Raw genomic sequence first — 12,220 nt, 5'->3', positions numbered from 1 at the left:
AAAATACAACTCAAAACTGTAAAATCCAAAATTCAAAAATGTGAAATAAAGAAATAAAATAAAATTTAAAATTAAGAGAAATAGAACACGTAAAAAAAATCAATTGAAGAATATGTAAAATTGAGTAGAAAAAAATAATAAATTGAAGAAATTAAAAATGAAAAAATAGAATGTAAATAAAAAAATACGTAAAATTTTAAAATGACATAATTGAAGAAAATATAAACAATAAAGAGGAATTCATGAATTCCTTCTTTTTTTTAATATTGAATATTTTTTTATCCTAATCATTTAAACAGTATTTTTTTTTAATAATTTCAGAATTTTCTCATTTTTAGCTGTAACTTTTTTTTAATTTTAATTGTTCATAAATAAATTATTAAGATCATTATATAGAAAACTCAATTGAAAAATACAACTCAAAACTGTAAAATCCTAAATTCAAAAATGTAAAATAAAGAAAATAAAATTTTAAATGAAGAGAAATAGAATACGTTAAAAAAATCAATTGAAGAATATGTAAAATTGAGTAGAAAAAAATAATAAATTGAAGAAATTAAAAATGAAAAAATAGAATATAAATAAAAAAATACATAAAATTTTAAAATGACATAATTGAAGAAAATATAAACAATAAAGAGGAATTTATGAATTCCTTCTTTTTAAAAAAAATTGAATATTTCTTTTAATCTAATCATTTAAACAGTATATATTTTTTTAATTTCAGAATTTTCCCATTTTTAGCTGTAATTTTTAAAACTTGAATTGTCCATAAATATATTTGTATTTTTTTAGTATTTTAATTTATTATTTATTTTTATCTTTTTTATTTATTTTTACGAATACCATTTTTGTGTATTCATCCAATGCTTTTTGACATATATTCGTCAAATGTAAATTCAGGAATCAAGTGGTTAAAGTCAAACATGTCGAACAAATGAACTAATTGGCTGCCAGTGACGACGATTGAAATCCAATCCGTTCGAACTCGTAGGGTTGGCAGCGAATGAACGATTGTTCATCCAGTTCGGACGAATATGACGTGTATTGTCGTCAATGGCAGAGCGGTTAAAGACCACAAGCAATAGTTAGTAGCGATAATCCATTGATGCAAACAAGATAACCAATCTATGGTATTTCCTCAAATAGTAGCCGAGGGAGTTGAATTTCTTAGCGCTTCTGTATTTCAGTAATATTTAAAAACTAATCCTTGCCAAAAGCCCAGGGACGCATCAAAACTGGGCGTAAATACTAGAGGTGTGCAAAATTTCCGATTCTTAGATTATTCGCGATTCGGCCATGGAAGATTCGAGAACGATTCACAAACATCCAAATTCCGATTATTGAAATATGCCAAGTAAAGCGGAAGTACACAACAATCAGCGCGCCGCGCGGTCTTCGGTACGGAACGGAGCGAGAGTAGCTAAACATCATGCTTCTCATTACCCGGCCCCTCGGATAATGCCAATGCTCAACTCACGGCTCTACCTCAACTCATGCAACGAGATAAAAAAACACAACAACATACCTGACTGCTGCCGAAAAGCTGCTACAAAGTACATCCATATAATGTTACGGTGGATATCATTTATATAGGACTAGATGCAAATTACAGTGCCTTGCAAAAGTATTCGACCCCCTTGAACCTTGCAACCTTTCGCCACATTTCAGGCTTCAAATATAAAGATATAAAATTTTAATTTTTTGTCAAGAATCAACAAGTGGGACACAATCGTGAAGTGGAACAAAATTTATTGGATAATTTCAACTTTTTTAACAAATAAAAAACTGAAAAGTGGGGCGTGCAATATTATTCGGCCCCCTTGCGTTAATACTTTGTAGCGCCACCTTTTGCTCCAATTACAGCTGCAAGTCGCTTGAGGTATGTTTCTATCAGTTTTGCACATCGAGAGATTGACATTCTTGCCCATTCTTCCTTGCAAAACAGCTCGAGCTCAGTGAGGTTGGATGGAGAGTGTTTGTGAACAGCAGTCTTCAGCTCTTTCCACAGATTCTCCATTTCTCCATGGATTCAGGTCTGGACTTTGACTTGGCCATTCTAACACCTGGATACGTTTATTTTTGAACCATTTCATTGTAGATTTGGCTTTATGTTTTGGATCATTGTCCTGTTGGAAGATAAATCTCTGTCCCAGTCTCAGGTCTTGTGCAGATACCAACAGGTTTTCTTCCAGAATGTTCCTGTATTTGGCTGCATCCGTCTTCCCGTCAATTTTAACCATCTTCCCTGTCCCTGCTGAAGAAAAGCCGGCCCAAACCATGATGCTGCCACCACCATGTTTGACAGTGGGGATGGTGTGTTCAGGGTGATGAGCTGTGTTGCTTTTACGCCAAACATATCGTTTTGCATTGTGGTCAAAAAGTTCAATTTTGGTTTCATCTGACCAGAGCACCTTCTTCCACATGTTTGGTGTGTCTCCCAGGTGGCTTGTGGCAAACTTTAAACAAGACTTTTTATGGATATCTTTGAGAAATGGCTTTCTTCTTGCCACTCTTCCATAAAGGCCAGATTTGTGCAGTGTACGACTGATTGTTGTCCTATGGACAGACTCTCCCACCTCAGCTGTAGATCTCTGCAGTTCATCCAGAGTGATCATGGGCCTCTTGGCTGCATCTCTGATCAGTTTTCTCTTTGTTTGAGAAGAAAGTTCGGAAGGACGGCCGGGTCTTGGTAGATTTGCAGTGGTCTGATGCTCCTTCCATTTCAATATGATGGCTTGCACAGTGCTCCTTGAGATGTTTAAAGCTTGGGAAATCTTTTTGTATCCAAATCCGACTTTAAACTTCTCCACAACAGTATCTCGGACCTGCCTGATGTGTTCCTTGGTTTTCATAATGCTCTCTGCACTTTAAACAGAACCCTGAGACTATCACAGAGCAGGTGCATTTATACGGAGACTTGATTACACACAGGTGGATTCTATTTATCATCATCGGTCATTTAGGACAACATTGGATCATTCAGAGATCCTCACTGAACTTCTGGAGTGAGTTTGCTGCACTGAAAGTAAAGGGGCTGAATAATAATTGCACGCCCTACTTTTCAGTTTTTTATTTGTTAAAAAAGTTTAAATTATCCAATAAATGTTGTTCCAATTCACGATGGTGTCCCACTTGTTGTTGATTCTTGACAAAAAAATTAAATTTCATATCTTTATGTTTGAAGCCTGAAATGTGGCGAAAGGTTGCAAGATTCAAGGGGGCCGAATACTTTTGCAAGGCACTGTAGATTTGGTAGTGTTAGCAGCACATCTACAAAAAGCTAGATACGGGCGTTATAAACGGCCGCCATCTTAAAGCAGTACACTTCCCTGCAAGGCTGTTGTAGCGAACCTTCCATGCAAACCAAATTAACTTTTTATCTAAAATACTCCTAAATCGGTAAAATATTGACTTGAATCCATCTTTAAAATAGTTTTAAAACTTTCACATGTCGAAAGTAGACAAAAGGGAAATTATGGAATAACGGGAGCAATTTTAACAAATTTAACTGTCGATTCACAACATTAAATTAATTGAATGTAGTTTAAAGCTGCTGATACAGAATGGGGACTGGAGTTTTTTTATTTAATGTTATTTTTGTATATTTGTTTACTGCTATATGTTAACTTGAAACTGAAATAGTAGTGTGGTTTAGCCTGAGAGTATTTTTGAACAATTTTGGAACTAATGTACAAGACTCGATTACTCGATTACTAAAATATTCGATAGCTGCAGCCCTATAACATTAAAAAAAAAAAAAGAGAGAGAAAAAAAGGAGGGGGGTGCATCAATAATCGTTTTATAATCGAATCGGAGCCTTTGAATCGTAATCGTAATCGAATCGTTAGGTGCCGAAAGATTCCCAGCTCTAGTAAATACTGTCCCACAGACTCCAATTGGCCCACGAACCTCAGGTTTGAGACCCTACCTCATACAAATAACGCAACTACACGACTACTCAATTCTTTAATAAATGTATCCGTTCACCATAAACTTCAGTAAAAACATTTTAGTTAGTGCGCGGCGCAACAGGAGGCTACTATGTGAGGAAAGACGGCATTAACAAGCAAAACTAAATGTTTATAAAGGAATAGTCTTCAACAGGATTAGTTGACAAGCTGGTTAGGAGACAGTGTTTGAAAAAACAAAACAAAAGCTTTACCCTAGTGTCTACAACCTTATGGTTTACTCTCGCCAGTGTCCTCACATCTGTAGAAATAAAAAGCACTTTGTTGTTCTTTTGGGCATAGCGTGAAACACCCGAACAGTTGTTGGGGAAATTCGCGTTTCACTCTGAACTCCGGATTCCTCAACCGTAGTCTTACCTGGCACCTGCTACGGGAGACTTCCTCCCAGGGTCGAGAGAAGCTCCCAGCGGCTCCTCCCCCAACGACCGTGTGTCTTTGTTTAGCTGCTGTAGTCGTGAACTGAGCTCCCCCATCACAGAGGGTTTGGCCCCCTCGTCGGCACCCAGCCCTAGTCCCAGCCCGCCCAGATTGCCCAAACTTCCGATGCCGAGCCCCACTCCCGGCCCGCGGGGCTCCACCGGGTCCCCCCATAGCTTGGAGCGCCGCTGAAAGAGGTAGCGCGGCTTGGCGGGCGCCAGGCCGGTCACGGAGGCCGAGCCGCCGGGGGGCAGGCCGGCTCCTCCGGCCACCGCCGCGGCGAGTGCCGCGGCCTGTTGCTGAGATAGCAGCTCGCTGTCAGAACTCTGCTTGAGCAGAGGGTCCCTGAAGGTGACGGGGCCTTTACTGCCTCCTAAGTGGGACTTGAGTCGGGGCTTGGGAGGCACTGGCGGCTTGTCGAGCACAAAAGTCTGCCCGTCGGCATAGGAAGTGTGTGTGGTGTGCGTGTCGGCCGGTTCGCCGCTTTCTGAGGACAGCGTGGACATGCTGGAAACCGTGGAGACAGTGCTGGTGGTCTCGAGGTGGTGGTCTCTCTCCCGCTCGCTGGAGCTGCGCGTGTCGGCTTCCTCCACGCCCGAATCGGCCGCAGAACCGGACTCGCCCAACGGCGGGGGGTCCGAGGGTTTCCCTGAGACGGCTGCTGCGCTAGGCGGAGCGTTGGGTAGAGGCGGGAGCTGCGGAGGCCGGGGCTGAGTGGGGGTCACGCTCGGGGTAATCGGGGTCGAGGGGGTTTGGGGTGTCGGTGTGGGCGGGGTGGTGGGCGAAGGGGCGGGAGTTTTGGTCGGGGACGGCAAAATACCCTTCGCTTGCACCTGCGCCAGCAGCCCGTTAGCGAACTCAACGGGCGGTGGAACGAAGCCGATCTTACGCAGCTCCTCGCGTGTTTCCTCGTCGCTGGAGGACAACATGGCGGGGGGGAGCGTCACCGTGTACGGATCCGCGTCCTCTTCCGAGCTTCCTTGAACCAGAGGCTTCTCTAGAGCCGGACTGGTAGCGCGCTGACTCTGAGGCTGGGGCACCGAGACTGTGGGACTGGGGGACTTAGTCCGCGGACTGAGAGACTTGCTGGGCTCTTTGGACGTCGCCTGCTCCTGCTCCGCACCCTCACCGCCAGCCTGGCCGTTACTGGTCGCGTGGACCATGATCAACCCTGCCGTTTTCTGCTGCGATGTGTCCATGATACTGATTAACATGCTCTTCTTATCTTCTAGCATCTTCTCCTCCTTCCTCTCCTCGATCCTGGCCTCCATTTCCTGATGGAAGGTTATACTAGACGGTGACCAAGGCGGTTTGGTGGGCTGAGGGACTAACACGGGTGCCGGGGAGGATCCGAGGCCGGACCCCTTGGCGCTTTGAGGTGTAAAAGGTGGAGATATGGGTGGCCCTTCTCCGTGCGGAGACTCTTTGGTCTGAGTGTCAAGGAATATTACGCCCGGGCCTACCCGCTCCTGTTTAGTCCGTGGCTCTGGGCTGCTATTTGGGGATTGGCTCTGGGAAGTCAGCGCCCTCTCCCTTGCGGCCAGCGCAAGGGCCAGAGGGGAGTTGGGGTCCAGGGGCTTTCCCGTCAGCGGATGGATAAAGGTGGTCCCGCTCGGTGAGGGGCTCAAGGCCAAGGCAGGAGGTGGCAGCTGGCCAAGCTCCCTGGTGAGTATCCTCTCGTCGACGGAGTGAGACTGAGTCAGAGAAGGGACCTCCATTGCGACGGAAGACGCCCCCTCCATCGTGCCGACGGAAAGGAAGACGGTGGATCTCCGCCGCTCCTCCAGGCGACGCTCGCGATCTTTCACCGCTCCGGCGATGGCAGCGGCAAAGGGGCCCTTACCCTGAAACATGGCCTCGCTCTGGGCTCGCAAACGCTCCCGCTCGGCCAGCAGTTGCTGCTGGTAGTAGTCTGCACGACTGGTGCGCGTGTGGCCGTGCGGGGGTCGTCCTGAAGGCGAGCTCTCCCGGGAGTGGGCGGCTGCTAAAACCAAGTTGGCTTTTTCTTGTGCGTCCTCCACCTGGAACAACAGGGATACTTTTATTCTTAGAGTAAAATACTTCTCCTGAATTTTTACATGTGCCAGAAAATCGCTTTACCTTCTACCACTGTAGTAAATAACAATGAATTTTATTGATAGAGCGCTTTTACAGATGCTCAAAAACAGATTGTTATGGCTTCTAAAATGCTGCTGCACTTCATTTTAATTCATTATTTTTTATTGTTATGTGGTAGTTACTGATTGCATTTCTAAGTTGATTGCACATATATAGTGGGCTAGGCCTACATTTTACTTTTGTTCTACATTGCAATTTAGTTGATGTTTTGTTTGCAACTGAACTGATCCGATGCCGTTGAACACCTCTAGTAACTACTAAGCTAAAAGCCCAGACTAGCAGCTCTAGCCATTAGCGTGATCACTTGAAGGCATCAGGAGGGAAGTTTCCACGGCATGCAACGCACGCTCTTGCACCTGTTACACTAGCTCCCCGAAACCTTCACTGCCGATCCAGGACTCAAACCAACACCGCCAAGTGCGGCCAGTGCAGCAGGACGGCCATTTAACTACTGACCTAAAAGCCCAGACTAGCAGCTCTAGCCGCTAGCATGCCCTCTTGAAGGCATCGGAAGGTTTCCACTGCATGCAATGCACATTCTTGCACCCGTTACACTCACCCACCGAAACCTTCACTGCCGATCCAGGTCAAGGCACTAAGGGCTGATTTATGCTTCTGCGTTTTGTTGATGGCAGGGAGACGGTAGACCCTATGTCGTCATTGAGCATTCTAAATCCTACGTCAAGGGAACGCCTTGCTCTGTAATTTACCGCCAAGCCACTAGAGGGGTGTGGCATGGTCTTTGAACGGCTTTGGGGGACTCTTGTCAAATTCCTTTAGTTTTCTTCCGGTCATAGACAGCAATGGCAACGGATATGGAATGCGTGTATTTGTTAAATGTTGTCAATGAAAATAGAGATGTCCCGAGCCAATATTTGGATCGGATCGGACGCCAATATGGGCAAGAAATGTGCATCGGTATCGGATCGGCCAACACGGAAAAATTCCGATCCAGACTTCCGATCCAGTTTTTTAAAAGTCCGGTCCGGGTTTTCCAGTGCACCGATTTACATAATCCATTCCAGTTTTTGCTTCGGTTTCCCTAAATTCCGGTCCGCATTTTACGGCGCACCCTAAACACACTACATTTACATTACCGTCTCCCAATTTACCGAGAGACTATCAGTAAAAATGTCAGCTGTGTGGGATCCTTTCACCTTAAAGGATGACAAAGACGAAGAAGCAGAGTGCAACATATGCCACAATAAAGTCAAGTGTGGTGGTAAAGCTGTAAGAAGTTTTAATACAACCAACCTAATCATGCATTTAGCGAAATACCACCACAAACAATATAAGCGGTATGTTAAGAAAACCGAAGACAAAAAGAAAGGTCCTATGCAACTAACACTGGCAGAAACTTTTGCTAAGCGTGACAAACTGGCACTCAACAGTCCCAAAGCCCAGGGAATACCAAGAGTCATTGCCGAAGAATTCATTCTGGATGACGAGACATTATCTCTCGTGAGTAAAGACGCACCATCCAACACTTAGAACCACGGTACAACATTACATCCTTGAGCGATTCGGCCGTGGAAGATTCGAGAACGATTCACAAACATCCAAATTCCGATTATTGAAATATGTCAAGTAAAGCGGAACTAATACACAGCGTGGTCTTCGGGACGCAATGAGAAACGGACCACATTGCGTCCTGAGAGTAAACATCATGTTTGTCATAGACCCGGCTTTAGCTCAACTCATGCCGCTGGATAAAAAACACAAGAATACCTGACTACTGCTGACAGCCGCTACAAACTACGTCAACATCGTTTTACTGTAGATAATAGATATAATATGTACATAGAACTAGATGCAAAATGACAGACTCGACAGCGTTAGCAACATTGAAGTGTTGAAAACTAGTTGCGTTAGTAAACAGCCGCCATCTTAAAGCAGGAGACTTCCCTCGTAGGCTGTTGTGAACCTTCCAAGCTAACCTAATTACCTTTTTATGTAAAATACTCCTAAATTGGCAAAATCATGACTTGAATCTATCTTCAAAAGTTTTAAAACTTTCACATGTCGAACGTAGACAGAAGGGAAATTATGGAATGACTGGAGCAATTTTAACAACTTTAACAGTTGATTCACAAAATGAAATGAATTGAATGTAGTTTAAAGCTGCTGATACAGAATGGGAACTTGAGTATTTTATTTACTGTTTTAAAATGGTAACTTGACAGTGAAATAGTCGTTTATTTAAACCTGAGAGGCTTTTTATACAATTTTTGTAACTAATGCTCTCAACATTAAAAGCGTCTAATAGCTTTGGGGGTTTGTGGGATTTCCCACTGAGGTTGTTTGTGTGTTTTGCTTTTTAAAGACAGTTTACAATATTATTTGCACGTTTCACTGACTGACTATGCCATTTCTGTTTGTTATGTTTTGTGTTTGTCACCAAATAAACAGATCAGTTTCTTGTTACCAACCGTTGTGTGTTATTCAGACTCACCTAATTCAGCTGGCTAGTTGTTATCGAGAGTACTAAAACCTTTTTCAACATGAGTCTGACAACTAATTAAGGAGGCTAAATAACTTTAAACATTCACACATGCTCAGATAGGCCGGTATCGGCCAGTACCTGTATCGGATCGGAAGTGCAAAACAATATCGTTATCGGAAGTGCAAAAACCTGGATCGGGACATCCCTAAATAAAAATAACAAGGCATAGGCGACACAGAAGACGTTTGCGGAGGTGTTTGAATGTTTGAAAATGGAAGTGTTGTTGTGCTGAACCGGAAACAACGTGCTGAGCAGACCAATTCCAGTCCTTTGACATTCACATCACGATGCGTTGGCGTGACACATTGTCAGGATTTATTAGAGGCGCACATCATGCTACGACGTAGGGTCCAAATCAGGTCCGTGTTAACGGCGTGGGTCCGCCAACACCGCAACGCAGAAGCATAAATCAGCCTTAATGTAACCGGTCTGAAACTGCGCCGGCGACGCGATGTGTCCACCATGACTAGGTCATGACTCGACCACGTTAATGGGAGACATATAATATGACCCGGAGTGAATCGTCATATTGTAATGATTCCCTTTATGAATCAGCATATTGTGATGATTCCCCTTGTGACTGTATCAGCATATTGTGATGATTCCGTTTTCTGACTGTAAACTTGTTATCTCCTGACCTTGTGATGTATGATTCTCTTTACCTCGTTTTCCTTGCCACTTTGACGTCTTTGTGATGTGTGATTGCAAAACATGTGTCAAAACACATGTAACGATACCATTGGATCTCAAAACACGTGTAACGATACTATTGGGCAAGTGGCTCGTCATCTGAGGGAAGAGACTGGCCGTCTCATCCCTGACGTGATGCACCACTATAACAGCCGGGGATTTTTCCCTCTTCGGTTAGAGCCTGCTACGGGTTTGTTCACGGACGCCTAGCTAGTATTCCCCTGCAGCTCAACCGGGGTGTCGGCTCTCCGCCCACTTGTCAACGGTAAGAGTTTTGACTGCTCAAAGGAATGTCTTGTATGCTTTAACAGTAGCGCGGGGATTTAGAAGTGACAATCTGTATCTAGCGTTATTGTTGTTCTTGCTTTCTTCCTTTTTTCCACATTAAACATTGTATATTTCGCAGAAGTGTGCGTGTTACTGACTCACTGCGAACCCGGAAACGAAATTTCGCAAAATTTCGTAAAACACACGTGCGGCCAGAGAGCACAGTAACTAATAGGGTAAAAGCCTAGAATAGCAGCTCGAGCCACTAGCATGGTCTCTTGAAGGCACTCTTGCACCTGTTGCAAAGACTCCGGGTCCTGGATTTTAAGACACCACACCATCTAAGAAATATCACTCACCTGTAATTGCTTTACCAATGGGCTCTTCTTTCTCTGAGGTTTGGTAGGTGTGTACAGTCCAATGCTGAATTGTCCCACATTGGCATAGGGGTTGTCAATAATCCGCCCTTTCCGTTTTATCCGTTCGGGTGGAGTGGCAGCAGACGGGCGGGGTATTTCCGTAGGTTCCACGGGTAAATGCGAGGAGTCCTGGAGGATGATCATGGAGCGGGCTTTCTTCTGTCTCTCAATCTGGGCGGCCTGCCGATGAGCCGCCTCGTAGGGCAGGTCCAGGGAGGAGGGCTTAAAGCTGGAGCGTCCCCCGGGTTCGTGGCCCTGACTCTGGGTCCTGGACGGAGGCGGCGGCGGGCAGAAAGCCGGGGGAGGTCCGGTGTCCAGGTAATAGGGAGGCGGAGGAGGCGCTGTTTGCGGAGGAGGCGGGATGGGATGAGGCTGCGGGTGGTCTCGGAGGCTGTCAGTCATGGAGGAACTGCGGGGGAAGCGGTGCTCACCTTCCAGGGCCGAAAGTCGATCCTCCTCAGTGGCACCTGCCGGGATGAGCACTACAGTAAACCTTACAGATCTTTTGTTCAAACAGCCCAGCGGGTCCATGGCTACTTCACACTTTAATCCTGTTATGTGTGAAACTGCAAACTCACACAGTCAACAGCTTATCCTTTGGAATTGTTGATTTATTCAACAGTGCAGCAGGAATCTAGCCTTCTCTGCTGGCTTAAACACTATCACAAGCACTGAGCGTTTAAAACCTATTAACTACGGAAGCAGCGGTTATGTATTCGGTTCTGTATGCATGTCTGTTTGTTTGTATGTTGGTGTTAAGATAACCTAAGAACAAACAAAGGAATTACTATCAAACCAGCAGAATATTTTTATGATATGAAATGGAAGTAGCGATAAAATTTTGGGTTCATGAGGTCAAAGGTCACAGAGGTCAGAATTGGAATTTAACCATAACTCAAGAACCAAGACAGGGATTCTTGTCAAATTTGTAAGGATATGTTCATAAAATGAGACCAAAGTAGTGATTACATTTTGAGGGCATGAGGTCAAAGGTCACAGAGGTCATAACTGGAATTTAACGATACCTCAAGAACCAAGACAAGGATTCTTGTTAAACTATCAGGATATGTTTATAATATAAGACAGAGGTCGCGATTAAATTTTGGTGTCATGAGGTCAAAGGTCACATCCATTCTCTTCCCATTTAAGGTCGGGTCGCGGGGGCAGCAGCTTCACCAGGGAAGCCCAGAGTCTCCCCAGCCACTTCACCCAGCTCTTCTTGGGGAATCCCAAGGTGTTCCCAGGCCAGCTGTCTCCCTATTGCGTCCTGGGTTGGCCCCGCGGCCTCCTCCCAGTGGGATGTGCCCAGAACATCTCACCAGGGAGGCGCCCCGGAGGCATCCTAATAAGATGCCCGAGCCACCTCATCTGGCAACTCTTGATGTGGAGGAGCAGTGGCTCAACACTGAGCTCCTCCTGGATGATCGAGCTTCTCACCTTATCTCTAAACGAGAACCCGGACACTCTACGGGGGAAACTCTTTTCGGCCGCTTGTATCCGGCATCATGTTCTTTCGGTCACGGCCCACAGCTCGTGAGCAAAGGTGAGCGTGGAAACTTAAATCAACCAGTAAATCAAGAGCTGAGGCGAATGGGAGACCGATGCAGAGTCCATGTCACCGCCTGTCGGTCTACCGTTCCATTTTTCCATCACTCATGAACAAGACCCCGAAATACTTGAACTCCTCCACTTGGGGAAGGACCTCACCCCTGACCTTAGGGCATTCCACCTTTTCCCCACTGAGGACCATGGTCTCAGATTTGGGGCTGCTCATTCTCATCCCGAACACGTCAAACTCGGCTGAGAACCGTTCCAGTAAGGGGTTGAAAGCCACG

General features: G+C 45.0%; 1 protein-coding gene across 9 annotated transcripts in view; it reads right to left on the bottom strand.

Moving 5' to 3' along the window:
* The window catches only part of shank3a (SH3 and multiple ankyrin repeat domains 3a), a 333,038-nt gene that overhangs the window by 25,552 nt on the left and 295,266 nt on the right, over nucleotides 1–12,220 (bottom strand). For 6 of the 9 annotated variants that reach the window (XM_057835980.1, XM_057835982.1, XM_057835981.1 and 3 more), the window contains 2 exons: nucleotides 10,326–10,852; nucleotides 4,329–6,409 (listed from right to left, as the gene is read on the bottom strand). In XM_057835980.1, the coding sequence (XP_057691963.1) occupies nucleotides 4,329–6,409; nucleotides 10,326–10,852 (2,608 nt within the window). Of the gene's footprint in view, nucleotides 1–3,223; nucleotides 4,213–4,328; nucleotides 6,410–10,325; nucleotides 10,853–12,220 lie in introns of those variants that run through there. The other 3 variants (XR_009063172.1, XM_057835988.1, XM_057835987.1) reach the window with 3 other exon arrangements.

Source organism: Corythoichthys intestinalis, chromosome 5 (genome assembly GCF_030265065.1).
Source record: "Corythoichthys intestinalis isolate RoL2023-P3 chromosome 5, ASM3026506v1, whole genome shotgun sequence".
Lineage (NCBI taxonomy): Eukaryota > Metazoa > Chordata > Actinopteri > Syngnathiformes > Syngnathidae > Corythoichthys > Corythoichthys intestinalis.
Note: the sequence above shows the minus strand (reverse complement) of the source record. Positions and strands in the feature narration are given on the sequence as shown.